At 49.1% G+C, this 17,936-nt stretch overlaps 1 protein-coding gene across 3 annotated transcripts; it reads left to right on the forward strand.

Moving 5' to 3' along the window:
* The first annotated feature begins 7,598 nt into the window (after positions 1-7,598).
* On the forward strand, positions 7,599-17,646 carry Ankk1 (ankyrin repeat and kinase domain containing 1). Of its 3 annotated transcripts, none has more exons than XM_013511263.1 (8): positions 7,599-7,893; positions 10,935-11,229; positions 12,316-12,467; positions 12,724-12,773; positions 13,362-13,517; positions 14,185-14,306; positions 14,673-14,709; positions 15,615-17,646. In XM_013511263.1, the coding sequence occupies exons 1-8, from the start codon at positions 7,709-7,711 to the stop codon at positions 16,919-16,921; spliced, it is 2,304 nt and encodes a 767-aa protein (XP_013366717.1). In that variant the 5' UTR covers positions 7,599-7,708; the 3' UTR covers positions 16,922-17,646. The 3 variants fall into 3 exon arrangements, with proteins under 3 accessions (XP_013366717.1, XP_005378202.1, XP_013366716.1); XM_005378145.2 differs by having other exon boundaries at positions 7,600-7,893; positions 15,618-17,646; XM_013511262.1 differs by lacking the exon at positions 7,599-7,893 and adding an exon at positions 9,525-9,645.
* The last annotated feature ends 290 nt before the right edge of the window (positions 17,647-17,936 follow it).

Genomic DNA, 17,936 nt, shown 5'->3' on the forward strand with positions numbered 1-17,936 from the left:
GGATGCTTAGGGCATTTGTTTCTTATCTTCACATGGACCCAACCCAGGATTACAAGCACCCAATGCTGCAAAGAACCTGAGACCAAAATTTTGATAAGGAGATCTGTGCTTCCTGAAACTTATGCCTTCAATTTTTGGCTTTTTGATACTCAACACAATTTTTATTAAAAATGCCTTCAAAGAAGAGACTGCTTCCCGTATTGGAGGGGGAAAAGCTATATCCTTCCAACTCCAGAAATGGTTTACAAAGTTTTTAGTTTTATTCCATTCTTAGTCCTGCTTTTATACCCCCACCTGAGCCTGAAAGGGAACTACTTTTCTGGGGTATTTAGTAATATATGCCCCTGTTTGGGTGGAAATAACACCAGCGGATTTCTGTACCAGGGACCCAGCATCCAAATATATCCAAATATATCATACTCCAATAGCTTGGGAAATAATAGCAAGAACTGACCATGGGATTATGTCAAATGAAACCACTTATGCACAGCAAAGGAAACAACAGGCTTTATAGGGACATCTACCCTCCCATTACCACAAGAAACCTCACCAGCACCTAGGGCACAGCCTGCGTCTGCATCCTTACACATTTCAGCTGCTGGCACACAGTGTCCCAAGATTCTGTGAAATGCTGAATGGATACACCCAGAAGAGATTTGGAGAGTAGCATCTTTTATTTCTGTAGCCACAGATTCAACCCACTGTGAATTGAAAATAACTTTTAAAATATGTCTGTACTGGATATGTACACATTTTCTTATCATTATTCCATAATAAATACAATATGCCAAGTATTTACATTGAATTAGGTAGTACAAGTAATGTAGAAATAATTCAAATTATATGGCAGATATGATCCTTAAAAACATATGTTGGAGAAAAGATATCTGTAACAAATGGTGCTGGAAAAGTAGATATCTACATATAGAAGACTGAACCTAAATCCTTACCATTCAACCTTTATAAAAATCAACACAAAATGAATTAAAGACCTTAATATAAGACCTGAAGCTTTGAAATTTGTAGTGGAAAACATAGGAGAAACATTTCAAGACATAGGCACAGGCACTGATTTTCTGAAGAGCACTCCAATAGCTTAGGAAGTAATAGCAAGAACCGACCATTGGATTACACCAAATTAAAACACTTCTGCATCGCAAAGGAAACAATAAACAGATTGAAGAGACAACCTACAGGATAGGAAAAATCCCTTGTGAGCTATTCCCCTGACATAGGATTAATATTCAGACTATATAAAGAATTCAAAAAGTTTAACAACAGAAGAATAATCCCATCAATAAATGAGCAAACGATTTGTACAAACACTTCTCCAAAGAGTACAATGGCCAATGATTATATGAGAAAATGTTCTCAACATCTTTAACCATCAGGGAAATGCAAATAAAAACTACATTGAGATTCTTACCCCAATCAGAATGGCTATTAAAAAAGGAAAAAAATGCAGAAGAAAGATGGAAGACAGGGAAGGAGGGAGGGAGGGAGGCAGGAAGTTGTGAGGATAATGGGAAAGTAAATTAGTACAACCACTATGGAAAACAGTATGGAAGTTCCTCACAAAACTACGAATAGAACTACTATAAGATCCCGTTAAAGCAGTCCTAGGTGCATAGCCAAAGGAATCTAAGTCAGCACACGATAGAGATATCTGCACACATGATAGCCAAGGTACAGAATCAGCCTGGGTGGCCTTCAACAGATGAGTGCATAGAGAAACAGAGAGAGATAGAGATGATAGAGATAGAGATAGAGATAGAGATAGAGATGACAGAGGTAGAGGTAGAGATAGAGATAGAGATAGAGATAGAGATAGAGATAGAGATAGAGATAGAGATAGAGATAGATAGAGATGAGAGAGAGCATGCCATGAGAGAGAGATACAGATAGAGACAGAGGCGAAGATGGAGGCTAGATGACAGTGCTATCTCCAAAGATACACTGAAGTATCATTCAGCAATAAAGAAAAATGAAATCACATACTTTGCAGGAAAATGGATAGAACTTGAGGTCATCATGTCAAGCAATATAAATCAGATGCGGACAAGTATTGCACTTTTTCTCTCATATGTGGAAATTAAAAAAAAAAGACCTGAAAGTAGAAGGATTATAGGGACTGGGTGAAGAAGGAGACAGAGGAGGATGAGAAAGGGTGGATATAATCAAAACACAACATATGCGTTACAGAAATGTGAAAGTCAAACCCATTCATTTGTACAATTAATATACATTAATAATTATAATAGAAATAAGTATATGTGGGGTGTACATAGGTTATATGAAAATAGTATTTTACATAACAGCCTTGAGCATTAGTAGATTTTGCTATCCATGGTGAGTGCTGCAACTGATCCTTCGTGGATACTGAGGGATGTATTTCAAATTTTATTATCAGGTGTCATTCTGGCCTTGTCAGTGGGTGCCAGGTTAGCTGAACAGAGGTCCTGGGTAAGAGTATTGAGTCTTGAAGGGCATATTATCTTCCTGTTTCCATCTTCCCTTGCCTCAGATATTTTCATACAGTGCCTCTCTCTCTCCCGCCCCCCGCACCCCTGAGGGTTTGCATGTGTTCTCAGGACCAGGGTTCTCCTGGAAGCTTTCTGCGGTCAATATTCTATTACTCCCTATCACTTACTGTGGAAAGAGCTTGCTTCTGAGAATGTCACATTACTGGTAATAAGAACAAAAAGTGGGCAGGAAAAAGAGCAGAAGGGAGAGGAAAGGAGAGGTTTATATGTACTTTAAGCTTTAAAGGAGCTTTAAAATTTCTGTTTTGAGATAATTACAGACAAACACACAATTTTTAAAAATGATGCAGAGGTCCTTTATAGCCTTCATCCAGTCCCTCCACCCCCAAAGGTAATATTGGATATTACTATAGCACAATATCACACCTGGGAAATTGGCAGTGACACAATCCATGTACTCGTTTGTGCGTGTGCATGTGCGTGCATTCCATTTGGTGCAGTTCTATCACACGTGTACATTCATGTGACAGTTCCCACAGTCAAGATGCAGAGCAGTTTAATCACAAGGATCCCTGACCCTATCCTTTTATAACTGCACCTACCTCCTCCTACCATCTCTGACAACCACTAATCTGTTCTCCAGCTCTACATTCTTTTGCCATTCCAAGAATGTGAAAGAGTCAGGCAATACACAGTCTTTTAATAGCAGCTTTCCTCAGTCATTATGATTCCCTAGAAATTCATCTAAGCTGCTCTTGTGTGTTGGGAGGGGCGGAGAAGGGTTCCATAGCACCTGTATGCCATTCCCATGGGGAAGGTCATCCAGGCTGTCTTCTGATTTTTGGCTATCACAAACAGAGCTGCAATTCATGAGCAGGTTTTGGTGCGAGCATAAGTTTTCATTTTCTGGGACAGTGTCCCCAGAGTGAAGTTGCTAGATAGTGTGGGGCTTATGTTTAGTCCTATCAGCAGCTGCCCAACTGTTTTCCAGGGTGATAGTGTCATTGTTTACTTTCAGTCTCTCTATCACCTCATTAGCACCTGGTGTTGTAACTAATTTTTTATTGTTACTTTTGGCCATTCTAATACACGTGTAGTGATAGCTCATTGTGGCTTTGATTCATATTTGCCTAATGGTTAATGATAATGGACGTCTTTTCCCATGATGATTTGCCATCTGTGTATCTTCTTCAGCGAAATGTCCTCTTCAGGGTCTGTTTGTGTCTTTTCTGCATTTTCAAGTTGGATATGTTGTGGTGCTTTTTTTTGGTTGGTTGGTTGGTTGGTTGGTTGATTTCTTTGTTTATTCCTTAATCACTATGTTTAAAATCTCTTTATATACCCTAAAACCGAGCACTTTGTCAAATACATGATTTGCAAATATTTTAACCCTGCCTGTGGTTTATCTTTCTTATCACCTTCACAGGGTCTTTCACAAAGTAAAAGTTCTTAATTCCAGTGAAGTCCAATCTATCAGATTTTCGTTGTATAGATTACACCTGTGGTATTAAAGCCTATGAGCTTTTGGCCCTATTCTGAGTTGATTAATATTTTCCTCTAACAGCTATAGTTGTATATTTTATATTTAAACACGTGATATATTTGGAATTAATTTTATATAAGCTGGTTCGTTTCTTGTCTATGGGTGTTCACTCAGCTGCCTTTTTAAAGTTTGTAAACCTAACAGCAACCTTTTGGAATGGGCATTACTATTATTATCCTATTTTTATGGATGGAGAGACCCAGAGAGATCTAGAAATGTGGTCAAGGTCCTAAAACTGCCAAGCAGACTGAATGCAAGTCTTCCTAAGTCATGTGCTCTTACACTTGACTTCTGTTCCTATTCGATTCCTTTCTCTCTGGAGCCTTACTTCCTGGGCAGCTGCTCCAGCTTCCTGCATACACATTCCTTCATCTCGACCAATCTTACCCTCACCTCGGCACCCAGGCTCCCAGAGGTTGGAGCCTGCTAGAACACGTCCAGGTGTCCTCTGTGACATGTTTACAGGATAGAGCACAGGGGCAGATTGGGGAACTTCCCTGTATGCAAATAGCTTGTCATTCTGGTTTGGAGAAAAGCTGGCATGGGATTGCAGCCTTGCCCGGAGTATTGCAGAGACTTTCAACCAGCTTACCAGTCTGGGAGCGGCAGGCTGAAAATTTGAAGTCCCCAAGAGACAAGAACACACATGCACAGAAACTTTATTCAATAAATCCAAGTCCAGAAAATTTCTATTCTCAATCTGCCAGAATAAAATACATTGATAGCTGTCAATCTGAAGCACTCTGAGCCTCTTGGGGCAAAAACCCTGTGGCTAGGACATGTTTCCTATACTTTCCAGTGGCCATGGGTCGCAGTCAGACCACAACCATCTCAAGTAGGTTGAGAGTGCAGTTCCCCACACATAGCTCTCTGTGGGGAACTTGGGAGGAGGTACAGACTTCCCACACTGGCAGGAACCATGGGACTTTGGCACTCCGACCACTGGGAAGAAGCTTCTGGATGGATCTTGCTTTTTTCCCTCAATTTCTCCCCACTTATTCCTGAAGGACCCAGCAATTCTCTCCCTCTGTCACCTTTCACTCAGGAAGGGTACCCTGTCATGGAGCTTTTTCAGAGACTACCAGGGTTTTGACTGGCCCACTTTAGAGAGTTAAAAGGAGGAGCATATGACAGTGTCACCACTCTAGCCGTGATGGGTAAATGCTTTCATAAATCTATTTCGCCTGATTGCTCAGAAGCTCTAGGGTGCTAGAACTGCGGTTCTACTGTTCCAACAGATGGGTCAGTGGTGTCACTCAGGCTCCCAGTGTCCCTGCACCTCCACTCTGTAAGTTGCTCACAACAGTGTTGTATTTGGGGTCCTGGAATCCCCTCTTCCCAGATGATGCTTCCTTCACCATTTCTGTGACAGTCACCTCATAAAGTCATTGACACTGTATGCTTGTTCGCTGCAGGAGTAGCAGGGCTAAGGGAACCACCACACAAATCCAAGTCATGCACTGCTGCTACTTCATCCGAGAGCCTGGGATGATCCTGCCGAGTTTCAGAGATGTACCCCTGAGTGAGACTTTCTCAGGGTCAGGTGGCTGTCACGAGTCCAGGCTATATGCCCACTCACCCAGAGGAGGCAAGAGGCCTTGCCTTGGCCTCTTGCTCTTCCTAATGATAATGTTCTCCATCACCTTCCAAGCCTCTCCAACTCATCAGGAACTGAGAAGGCTGCTCCAGGGACAGGGTCCGTTGTGCCATGCCTTGCCCCAGCCAAAGCAAGCTTGGGGCCTCTCTCTGACATTGTGTGTAGGGCATATGTCCACTCTGGAGAGAGTTTCCCTCACCTCCACCCTCTTCCAAATAGCAAAACTCTTTTCCATTTTCTCTTATACTCTTTAAAGTTTCCCCAGGCTGCTTTTCCTATACCCATCCCATATCTACAGGACCCAAGAGACCTGGGCTTGGATATCAACTACCATTTCCTAGATACGTGGCCAGTGATGTGGATCTGAACAAGAAAGTATCTATAAAGTACATGTCGTAGGTAAAGCAGTGACCACCCAGGAGCAAAGCCCAGGCTCAGTGAAGAGTGGCCCATGGTTACCCCTGAAAACTGTCTTAGGCACAATCTTCCCTCCTCAATCTGCTCACCAGAACTCACCCTAGAGGTTGTGTTTAAGATGTTCTGGAAAGAACAAGTTCCCCATCTTCTACCTGTCTCCGCTCTCCTGTCATGCCCGCACTCTGGAGGGTTGATGGCATATTTGAGGGGCTCTCCAGGTATGGACCAAAGGTCAGGCATTTCCTCTTATGGCGGGTGGTCACCTCCAACTGGAACTTGGTCATTCTAGAGGTTTCCAGTAGACTTCTGCCCAGCCGCCCAGCAACAAGTGAGAGGTGTCTAACCCTGCATTGTGCTACTGTGGTTCCCCCAGCAGCACCTGCGTATGGGCAGTAACCTACTCCTTGCTCAGTGTCCCTGGGGCCCTCATCTGTTGAGGCACTGCTAATTCTCCCTGCTGTGCGGGTCTTTGAGATGAGAGGTGAGAAGCAATTCCAAGGACCAGCCACCCCCCCTGCAGTACTGAGAAGCTTTCTTTTCTTCTTCCCTGCATACCCAGTCTCCGAACAAGGCATTGCCCAGAATAGAAGCCAGGAAAGAGGAAGGAAGCAGGCAGTTCAGAGAAAGGGAGAAGGCCGCCCCAGTGTGCTCCCACTGCTTCTCTGGGACACCTCCACTCCGGCTGCCCTTTGGCTACCTTTACCCACCAGCATGGCTTTGGATCCGGCCAGGAAACAAGTTGGCTCTACAGGGACATTTTCAACCCTCTGCCCCAAGTCTCTTCTCTGAGCTCCTGGGCCAGATTCCTGAGCACCTCAACACCGCTCTGGGGTCCTTCCAGCCGAGGCTGCCCCCACTTCCAGAAGATGTGGTCCTGGTGATGCTCCAGTTGCTCCATGAACTTTTTCTCTGGCAACAAGCCACCTGGCAACAGGGCCATGGGTCCCGCTGCCCTCGGGGGCACACAGCTGCTGATTCCTCTACGGTTGGGCTGAGAACTTGGCCAAGAAGGGGACACCCCTGCAGACAGGGGTCCGGTTGTCAAGCTCTCTCTTCCTGCTGACCCTTCTTGACAACCTTTTGCACACTGAGACTGGCTAACAAACAAAGAAAACCCGGCAAAGACAAAAGGAAGCACTGGACAATCAGACCAAGAGATTCAGACCAGAAAATCTTCAGTATAATTTTCTGAGCCCCATACTTGCTGAGGCACACCACAAGAGACCCCGGAACCTTTCTTACATACTCTAAATAGTGCTGGAGGAAGATAACAAATCAACTTCCACTAGGCACTGGGTCTAAATAAAAAGGAATGAACTTCTCAAGCTGCACTTCTGTTTCCAACTGCAGCGTGCCCCTGTGGCCTGGCACCCATCCCTTGCTCAGGGATGGGAGCTGGGGGGAAATCAAAACCCAGGAGGAAGGATAAGGTGCTTCAAAGGGGCACACTCCTCTTCCCACTCCGCCCTCCAGCCCATCTGGAGGTTTGCCCCGCCTTTCCAAGGCAGGATCAGTTCTTCCTGGGCTGAAAGAGGGAGGGCCGGTTCACCTCACCATCCCCACCCTCCTGGGACCGGAGAAGCCGGAAGCGGAGGCTGCTGGATCCCCACCTGCAGGCGCGCAAGAGTGCTCCGCGCAGGGAAGGGCCAGGACGGCCGGGCCGACCCCATGGCCGCTGGGCCCCTGGAGCAGCGGCTGGGTAGTTTCACCATCTTCACCCGGGACGACTTCGAGGACGACTGGCGACAAGTAGCCAGCGGTGGCTTCAGCCAGGTGTTCCAGGCGCGGCACAGACGCTGGAGGACCCAATATGCCATCAAGTGCTCCCCCTCCCCACAGCAGGACGCCACCAGGTATCTGTGACCCATCCTCCTCACAGGAGAGAAAGGGAGGCTGGCAAGATTTGACCTAGAGAGCTCTGAGGAGGGAGGGAGCTAGGCCTGAGGCTGTTTGTAAATTCTACCCCACAGCCTGAGTGTCCTAGGCACAACTGTCTTCCTCTGCACCTGAAATACACCAGGCACACAATGCCTGTTTGTGGGACCAGCAGAGCTCACAGAGGCCCCGTCCTCCAGTCCTCTCACATTTGTCCTGCTTTCTTCCTTCTTCTTGGGGGTGATAACCAGTCTTGGCCACCGCCTGCTGCCCTCCTTCTCACCCCAAACTCTTATGGCATGACTGTGCTTCCTGAGAGGTGTGGGACTTTGCTGGGTGACCTACAGCAAATCACCTTCTCTTCCCAGGCTGTCTGGGCTGGACCCTGCCCCGCTGCTGCAGGCTGGTGTGCCTTGGACAGTGGAGACTGCCCAGCCTGCAGGCATGGGAGCGGGTCCAGGCCACCTTCCAGCTGTCACATAGATCTTACCAGGAGGCCAAGTCTAGAGTTCTATGTCCTATGTACTTCTGTGGTTCCTGGCTCTCTTTATGTGCATTATAGCCACACTATGATGAATAAAAACTTTGTCTATAGTACTTAAGACTACTCGACATTTCTTGATTAAAATACCTAAAGAGAGTTGACTAGTCTGAGCTTTCAGGAATATATTTGGTCTAAAGATACTCATTTGTGCGCCATGTATATATGAAGGAATTGGAGTAGGGTTGCTGTTTTACATAGACTTGTGGAATGTTACTAATTAGGCACGATTGGAGTAGATCTTTGGAGCAGATGAAGGAGCAAGCCATTAGGGTAGGGTCTTCAAAGTAGAGGAAGTAGCCAGTGCAAAGATCCTGGGGTTGGAACAGGCTGGGGTTAAGGGGCAGGACAGCAAGAGGCCCACATGGCAGCAGCAGAGTGGGAGGGAGTGACACGGTTAAATATTGCATGGTTTCTCTAATATGAGAAACCTACAATATAAATAATTTAAAAAGCAAAATAAAAGGGGAAACAAAGAGGCAGACTCTGTGGAGATGGGAAAAGGAAGAGGAAAGGAGGGTGGGCGTGAGGGGGGTAAAAGTGATCAAGATGCAATATGCATATATTTCAACTCCCCAAGGTGAAGGTAATCGCTATGTACTGTAAACATAAGCTAAAAAAGACTTGGGCCAGGATGCAGGCAGGCAGAAGTGGTGAAAGTCATTTCCATGCTGTATTTTAAAGGTAGAGGTGGCAGAACTTGCCCAGGGCCTGACTGTGGGAGTGAGAGGAGGAGTCAAAGATGCACCTAAGTCCTTGTCTGAGAATGGAGGAGTCCAAAAAGGCTGAGAGAAGAGCAGGTGTTAGGGAAGACTCAAGGGTTCGCTTTAGACTCATTCAGTTCTGAGTAGCCAATGGAGGTGTTGAGAATGACTACAGAAAGTACAGAGCAGGAAGGAAGAGAGGAGCGCACTCAAGGCTTAGCCCAGTGGCCAAGTGTCCTGAGCCTGCAAAGGAAGCAAAGAGCAAGTGACCAGAACAAGAGGGAGAAATCCAGAAGAACGCTGGCAATGCTGAGGTATAACAGTTTCAAAAAAAAGAGATCTGAACCCTTAACCAAGAGCCTGAAACTGGTCAAAGCTCGTAGGAACAGGTGTTGGGTGAAGCACGGACACCAGGAACCAAACCGAAGAAGGCAATGGCAGCTGAGGGGATGGAGAGACAGCGGCGACACTCTCCAGGAGCCTGGGTGAGAATGGGGATTGTGCAAGGCAGTTGCTACTATTCCTGTTCTACAGTTGAGAAACTGGGAGAATTCACCTGCCCCAGCTCATGCAAAGAGTAGGTGGTAAAGCTGGGGTTTGAAGTCAGGATGATGACCCTCAGAGCCCACGCTTTTGCTGTGTCACGGCAGATGTTTTTCTAGTTTCTGTGAGCCCAAGAGGAATAGAGAAGACAGTAAAAATATCAGAGCTGGAGGGGAGCTTGCTACAGTAGAGAAGTAGGAGCAAGGACAAGAGAAACAAGGCAGACAAACTGCAAGTGCCAGGGGAGTAGGAGGCCTGCTGTGGAGGGCAGGCTCTCCAGGGGATGTCCTGCGGGTGCTCTGTGAGTGCATCTCCAGCAGTTTTGCAAATAGAGTTCTTTGAAAAGTGCTACTTCTCCTTAATCCTCATCCCCACAATCCCCAGACAGTCTATAACAATTTGGGTATTTACTGTTCTGGGGGCGCATACAGTGAGATGAGCGAGCGGGCTTGCACATGCTTATTTTGTAAGGCTTTCCGCTAAGTCTTGACTTCCGTTCACTTCAACAGAGACGTATTGTGTGGTGCACGGCAGTGTGCTGTGGGGATAATTATAGTTCATCCATAAAACAGAATGCCGTGCAGCCACTAAAGACCATGCTTCAGGAGAATGGCGATGTGGGGAAGTGCGCAGGCCTCACTGCGTGCTTGTGATCAAAAGAGAGAGGGGAAGAGAAAGGAGAGAAAGGAAGAGAGAAGGGAAAGAGATAACTTGCAATGTAGCATAAAAGAAGATACCACAACATTAGCAGTTGCCAACTCTGCAAGGTTAGATTACCGGTGCTTTAATTTTCCTTTTTATAGCTCTCTGAATTCCCTAGGTTTTCTGCAGGGTATACGTATTACTTTCATAATCAAAATGGCAATGGATATTTTAAAGCAGAAGCATGAAACACAATATCAGTGCTGTAGGGGCTTAAAATCTGTTGAGGGAGATAAACATACCAGCCAGAATAAATGGCAGGCTGGGATGCATGCTTTTTGTAGCAAGTTCTGTGGAGTGCACTGGTTGCTAAGCCTTAGTGTCCTGTCTCGTCACTGCTGGCCATCTGAGCTTTCATCTGTGTGGCCTGCTAGGCATCACTTCTTGTTTCTCCACCACTACCTTGCAAGTTCCTGATGTTTCTCTGGGTCTCCTCAGATTGGCTGCATGCTTACTTTGTGCATTTCCCCAGTTGCTCTAATGATTAACGGGTTACCCTCTTCCATCTGTTGCTCCCGACTTTTCTTAGCTCCGATGTGAACAGCCTCATTGAAGAAGCAGCCAAAATGGAAAAGATCAAGTTTCAGCACATTGTGCCCATCTACGGGGTGTGCAGGCAACCCCTGGGCATCGTGATGGAGTTCATGGCCAGTGGCTCCCTGGAGAAGATGTTACCCACCCACAGCCTCAGCTGGCAACTCAAGTTCCGCATCATCCATGAGACCAGCTTGGCCATGAACTTCCTCCACAGCATTAAGCCCCCTCTGCTTCACCTGGACCTCAAGCCGGGCAACATTCTGCTGGACAACAATATGCATGTCAAGGTGAGGGCCCTGCTCCGTCTCCTTGTCCCCTTGAAAGCCAGGCTGGACTCTTATCCAGGTGAGCAAGACTATCTGCCTGCCAGCAGGCCTCTCCAGGGTTTTAAGCAGTTCTCTTCTTGGACACATACTGAAGGAAAGGGCCTTACCTGAAGCAGAGAAGGCTGGATATATAGCAACATTTAGATATGAACCTGAGCATTGCAGTGCCAGCAATAATGCTCTCTAGGCCTCAGTTTCTTGTTTCTAAAATAAGTAGAACGTTTCCTCTCCCTCTCATTTATTGCTTGCGGCGGGGATGTATATAAGTGAGATAATCCTTAAGAAGGTCACAATAACCTATTTTTCTAGTTCCTAAGACATGGCATACTCTTTTCTCCCCTCAGATGTTTGCACATTCTGTTCCTCTTCTCCTCTCTCTTTGTCTAGCAAAGACCTGATCACCTTTCAGCCCAGAGTTTAAACACCACTCTTCAGGGAAGTGTCTCCCTATCTGCCCCAGCAGGGCACTGTTCTACCCCTCACTGTATCTCTGTTTCTTTATATTGCTAACCCCAGTTGCAAGAGCATGATCACTTGTGAAACTCTTTCATTAACATGCATAACCCCTGTCTGAACAGGCCCTAATGAGGGTATGGAGCGCTCCATCTTTATGGCCTTAAATGAATGGCAAATTGGTGAATGAGAGAGGTGGGGCTGAATACACATGGTGTGTTTCGGGGCCTGTTCAGATGGATGAGCAGAAGCTCATGGACGATGGCAGCTATCTCTATAGTCCCTCTGGGTAACAGCAGCACCTGCCAAGGCTATATCACGTGCCGTGCTCTAAGTGCTATTTGTATGCTACCTCATTTAAGGCCCATAATGTCCCTGTGAGTAAATTACTGATTTTTATTTCCATTTTACAGATGAGGGCACTGAGGTTCTGAAGGTAAAGAAGTTGCCCAAGATCACGCAGGTAGTTAGTGGTTCAGCTGGGAGACAGTGAAGTAGGAAAGCGCTGTGATGAACTGGAAGGGTGAGGAATAAAGGCTGGCTTCTGGAGGCAAGGCTATCCCAACCCACTCCTGGCACCTGGCTTCCTATCAGATTTCAGACTTTGGCCTGTCCAAGTGGATGGAACAGTCAACCGGGATGCAGTACATTGAGAGGTCAGCTCTGCGGGGTACTCTCAGCTACATCCCCCCTGAGGTGTTCCTGGAGAGTAACAAGGCCCCAGGGCCCAACCACGATGTGTATAGGTGAGAGGGTAGCTGGGCTCTTTGTCACCTACCCAGAGGCAGATTTGCCACCACCCCGCCTGGTCCCTGCGGCCAGGGGACAGAGCAGGACAGCGATAAACTCTGGCCCCTCCCTGCTCAGGGGAGAAAGGTAGAGGTAGGATGAACTCTGGCCAGAGAGGCTTTGCCTGGGGTCGTGGGGTCCGCAGGGGTCCGCCTGGCTGGGGGAATCATGGCTGTCTGACAATCTCTGAGGGAATGTGTTCCTTCTCTGCAGCTTCGGGATTGTCGTCTGGGAGCTCCTCACTCAGAAGAAACCATACTCAGGTAGCAGATGGCTCTGAGTCTGGGGCAGGGGCAACCTTCAGATGGGGTCCTGGAAGGGACTGTGGGAGGCTGAGGTTGGTGAGGGCAGGGGAAGCTGAGGTTTGTGTTGGGAACCAGGGACTCGTCCCTCATCTTCTTCTTTGCATCCTTTGCTTCTAGAGCTCATATAAGAGTAAAGGGGACAACAAAAGTCAGCTTTGCTTGCGGCTGTAGCACCCCTGCCCCAGGTGGCTGAAGCCCCTTGCTTCTCCCCATCCTGCCATCTAGAGGCGAGTAAAGAGACAGGCAGGAAACCTGACAGCCTCGAACCATGGGCAGCCAAAACTTTTAACCAGGCCTGTGGTCTGCCTTGCCGCCTTTGAATGGCAAAAGCCTGCAGTGTGGGGTCATGTTCACTCGTGAGCTGGCATGAGGCTGGAGCTGGATCAGAGACTCACCTGCTCAAGTCGGGGGCTCAAGTGGGTTCAAGATCTGCTTATTCACCAGTATTTACAGCGCCCCCTACTGTGCGCACACGCCCCTGCCGTCCTACCCAGCGCCTCTTCCCCTGCCTCCCTGCACTGGCTCAGTCTGGGCCTCCTCTCACAGGACTCAACATGATGACCATCATCATCCGAGTAGCAGCGGGCATGCGGCCCTCCCTGCAGCCTGTCTCGGATGAGTGGCCAGGCGAGGCCCGGCAGATGGTGGACCTGATGAAACGCTGCTGGGACCAAGACCCCAAGAAGAGGCCATGCTTTCTAGGTGTTCATCCAGCCTTCCCTGCCCAGGGCCCATGGAGTGGATAAGGACAGGAAGGGGGTGGTTGGCCCCAAGCCCCCTCCTGAGTGCTCTGCAGACACAACTGCAGCACAAGAGCCTGGAGAGATTATTTTGTAGCAGAATCTGCATCACAGTGCTGGACGCTGGGGCAGCTGAGACCAGGGTTCTGATTGGTGTGTGCTTGGGTGTGTGCCTGCAAGAGGTGCTGTAGGAACCCTCAGTGCAGCGTCGGGGCCTGGCCCTGTGGCCGAGCTGTGCAACCAGGCCCCGCTCCTGGTCAGGGCTGCTGCATCTCCACTGATAAAAGTTCTCCCAGGCCGTGAGATCCCAGGCCATGAGGGTCCCAGGCCTGGAAGGGACAGTGAGGATACCTTGTTCTTTAGGCACTCAGAAAGCTCATACATGGGTGAGCATCTTAGAGCTCGCCTGGCTCCGCCCCTTTGTCCTGTGGAAAAGAGTGTCAGTGACTTGCCAAAGGAGTCCCTGTCAAGGCAAAACTGTCCTTTCGGTTCCTTCTGTGCTTGTGTGATTATATATGAGCCTAGGAATAAGTTTTGAGGAGACAAAGGAAATGTTAGGGAATCTAAAATTGTCGGGGGGACCACTGGCCAACTTGCTTCCTCCTTTCTCCCTCTCTTCTGTGGAGCAGACATCACAGTTGAGACAGACATGCTGCTGTCCTTGCTCCAGAGTCCTGTGGCAGACCCTGAGGTCGAGGCCCTGGCCAGGAAGGTGTCCTGTAAACCATCTCTACGCCACCAGCCCCAGGAGGTGGGTGCAGCCTCAGGTCCTGCAGAGGGAGGCCTTGGCTCTCCTAAACTGTCACACTGTGGGTGTCACCATCATCTTTCTGCTCTCCTGTCCTTACTCTGACACTGAAGCTAGCCAGAGGCTAAAGGGGGCTCCTAAATGAACCCACAGATCACCCCTGCAGCCATGTGGCCCCAAGGAAAGCCCAAACCTTGGGCCATCTTGGTCTGCCCAGGTCTCCACTGCCCATTCTTCCCTCTAGGCACAGCTGGGGAAGCAGTGGTGTAGGCAGAGAGTCTTCAGGTTGGGGCAGGATGTGAGTCCTGCAGGAGGACAGGGAGCTGTGCGTTGCTGATGTACCTGTCTCTACTGATTCTGCCTTCCCAGGTCAGTTCAGAAGCCAGCCAGGAGCTAACGGACAGTGGTAAGCCCACGGTACTGCTATGGAACCAGAGAACCCACAAGAAGGATCCAGTCACACCTGTCCCCAGGCTCTCTCCTCCTCCCCAGGCCTGCCATACACCCAAGGTTGTGGGGCCGTTCCTAGCAACCACATAAGAGGTCCAGAAACATGCTTGTACTGAAGGTCTTGGTTCTGTTTTTTTTTTTTTTTTCAGTTCTGTGTCTTAGCAAAACCTGACTGCTCCACTCTGACCCAAGAGGTGGAGCATTGGCTCTTAATGTGGGCAACACATTAGAATTACTTGGCAAATTAAAAACAAAACAAGCAAAAATGGATGCCCAGGCCCCACTCTAGACAAATAAAATCAAAATCTATAGGAAGTGGGCCTGGGCCATGATCACTCTCGTAATTTTTAATTCTGATAGGCCACTGGGTAGCATAGTAGAAAGTAAGTCCTGAAGACCTCATGGGGAGTTTAGATTATAGTTCCAACCACAAATGTACTTCCAATTTGTGTGGACTTACCCCCCTCTGGCCCTCCCCTGAAAGATTTAACCTGCCTGCATTGTCTTCACACTAGTGTGATGAGATGACAACTGTTGGTCTCCCCTTTACCCAGCCTGACGTGGAAGCTTAAAGAGGCAGAGAACTGGCTGAAGTCAGGGCTTCAGGGGGAGTAAGGATTTGGACCTGGGTCTCGTGAGCCCAGTTGTTTGCACCACATCTGTGCAGGAAAACCCTCAGACTCAAAGACAATGAGGCCCGAACTCCTACAGTGGTGGTAACAAATGTGGAGAGCCCTTCAATACCAGGAAAGGCCTTACTGTCACCTCTCTCGTCTCTGTTCCTGGATGAGGCAGGGAGGTGGCCATGATGACCTAGGGACAGGTCATGGATCTCTTTTTTCTAACCTAACTTCTTCCCAGCAGATTCTGGAGACTATCTGAAGCAGGTTTTGCAACTTTCTGACAGTGAGAGCTTGGTCCCCAGTGATGAAGAGCTGCGCGTCTACGAGAACAAAGTCACACCCCTCCACTTCCTGGCGGCCCAGGGCAGTGTGGAGCAAGTGAGGCTGCTGCTGACCCATGAGGTTGACGTGGACTGCCAGACAGCCTCTGGCTACACACCTCTCCTCATCGCTGCCCAGGACCAGCAGCCTGAGCTCTGTGCTGTGCTCCTGACACACGGTGCTGACGCTAACCTGGTGGATGAGGACGACTGGGCCCCACTGCACTTTGCAGCCCAGAATGGGGATGACCGCACTGCCCGCCTGCTCCTGGACCATGGGGCCCTTGTGAATGCCCAGGAGCATGAAGGCTGGGCCCCACTTCACCTGGCTGCACAGAACAACTTTGAGAATGTGGCACGGCTTCTGGTCTCCCGTCACGCTGACCCTAACCTGTGTGAAGGTGAGGGTAAGACCCCACTCCATGTGGCTGCCTATTTTGGCCACATCAGCCTGGTCAAGCTGCTGACCAGCCAGGGGGCTGAGCTGGATGCTCGACAGAAAAACCTGAGGACACCACTGCATCTGGCAGTGGAGCGGGGCAAAGTGCGGGCCATCCAGTACCTGCTGAAGAGTGGGGCGGCCCCTGACGCCCTTGACCAGAGTGGCTATAGCCCACTGCATATTGCTGCTGCCAGGGGCAAGCACCTCATCTGCAAGATGCTTCTCAGATATGGGGCCAGCCTGGAGCTGCCCACTCAGCAGGGCTGGACATCCCTGCATCTAGCAACCTACAAAGGCCACCTGGAGGTCATCCACCTGCTGGTTGAGAGCCATGCAGATGTGGGTGCTCTTGGAAGTATGAACTGGACCCCCCTACACCTGGCTGCCCGTCATGGGGATGAGACGGTGTTGCTGGCACTGCTGCAGTGTGGGGCTCCCCCGAGTGCTGCTGAGCAGGCGGGCTGGACGCCCCTCCACCTGGCAGTCCAGAGGGGTGCCTTCCTGAGCGTCATCAACCTCCTGGACCACGGCGCAGATGTGCACGCACGTAACAAGGTGGGCTGGACACCTGCCCATCTGGCTGCCCTCAAGGGGGACACAGCCATCCTCAAAGTGCTGGTCAGGGCTGGTGCCCAGCTGGACATCCAGGACGAGGTGGGCTGCACTCCACTGCAACTGGCCCTCCGGAGTCAAAGGCAGAGCATCATGGCCTTCCTTGAGGGCAAGGAGCCCTCACTGGCCATTCTGGGTAGTTTTGGGCCAGGAGCCCAGACAGAAGTTTAGGCACTACCTTGCTTGAAAAAGGAGGGGTTGATGGAAGTGAAACTTGGCTTCTGAACGGACTTCTTCCCTCCTGCTCTTTTGACCTTGAGAGGAAAGAGGAACTTGGTGTCCCGGGTGATAGGGACCGGGAGAGATACCACTGAGCTTGTAGCTTGGAGATGGGTGCTTGGCTTGGACAGCTGCTTCCAGCTCCTCCTCCAAGTTGCCTCCAACAGACCCCTGGCCTCTTCCTCCTGCTTTACATGGATCCAAGCTCTTTTTCCAGCCCCAAGATTCTGGCCAGCTTTTGTCCGTTGCCTCTGAGTTCATGGGGTCTTTGCATCCTGGGAAGCCCCTCTGGAGACAAAGGCAGGCCTAGGGATGAGGGAAGTGGGTTCTTTCCAGCTTGTGTCTTAGTTGCTGGCCCTCCCCTCAGACTGGGGCAGGACAGCCAGACTCACTCACTTTGTCCGGGAGGCCGGGGCTCAGAGTTCAGAGGAGCTGCCTGCTCCCTACTTAAAGCCTCAGCCAGCCTGTCGCCACAATGACCACAGCTTCCGAATGGCCCACCCTTGTCTCCTACATGGTCTCCTGGGGATGAAGAATGGATGCTCCTATGTGGATGAGCTATCCTATGCGGGACACCAGTTTCCTGGTTCCTGGCCCCACATCTGCAACCTTCTTTGTGCCCAGAAGTATGGCTGATTTCAAATGCTGAAGTCAATAAAGCTGTGGATCTGAATCTCTGCATTAGAGATGGATTGACTGTGGAACTGGGTATATATATGGGCCAGTAGTATGGCGTGTGTGTGTGTGTGTGTGTGTGTGTGTGTGTGTGTGAGAGAGAGAGAAAGAGAAAGAGAGAGAGAGAGAGAGAGAGAGATCTGGCATATTGCATATATGTGGACTATATAGTACGTGAGCCCAGGAAGGGCACCTGAGGAGAGTTGGCAAGTGTATGTGTATGATACATGCATGTGTGTAATTCATATGTGAGTGTATGTGAAGGAAGGAAGCAGGGGCAGCTGAAGGTGTT

This window comes from Chinchilla lanigera, unplaced genomic scaffold (genome assembly GCF_000276665.1).
Source record: "Chinchilla lanigera isolate Chin_1 unplaced genomic scaffold, ChiLan1.0 scaffold00011, whole genome shotgun sequence".
NCBI lineage: Eukaryota > Metazoa > Chordata > Mammalia > Rodentia > Chinchillidae > Chinchilla > Chinchilla lanigera.

What these genes read in the sequence shown, in the direction of transcription:
- Ankk1 (XM_013511263.1), top strand. Translation starts at nt 7,709, where the DNA reads ATGGCCGCTGGGCCCCTGGAGCAGCGGCTGGGTAGTTTCACCATCTTC. An exon ending in CCCAACCACGATGTGTATAG is followed by an intron (nt 12,468 to 12,723) that starts GTGAGAGGGTAG and finishes CCTTCTCTGCAG; the next exon opens with CTTCGGGATTGTCGTCTGGG. An exon ending in TCAGAAGAAACCATACTCAG is followed by an intron (nt 12,774 to 13,361) that starts GTAGCAGATGGC and finishes CTCCTCTCACAG; the next exon opens with GACTCAACATGATGACCATC.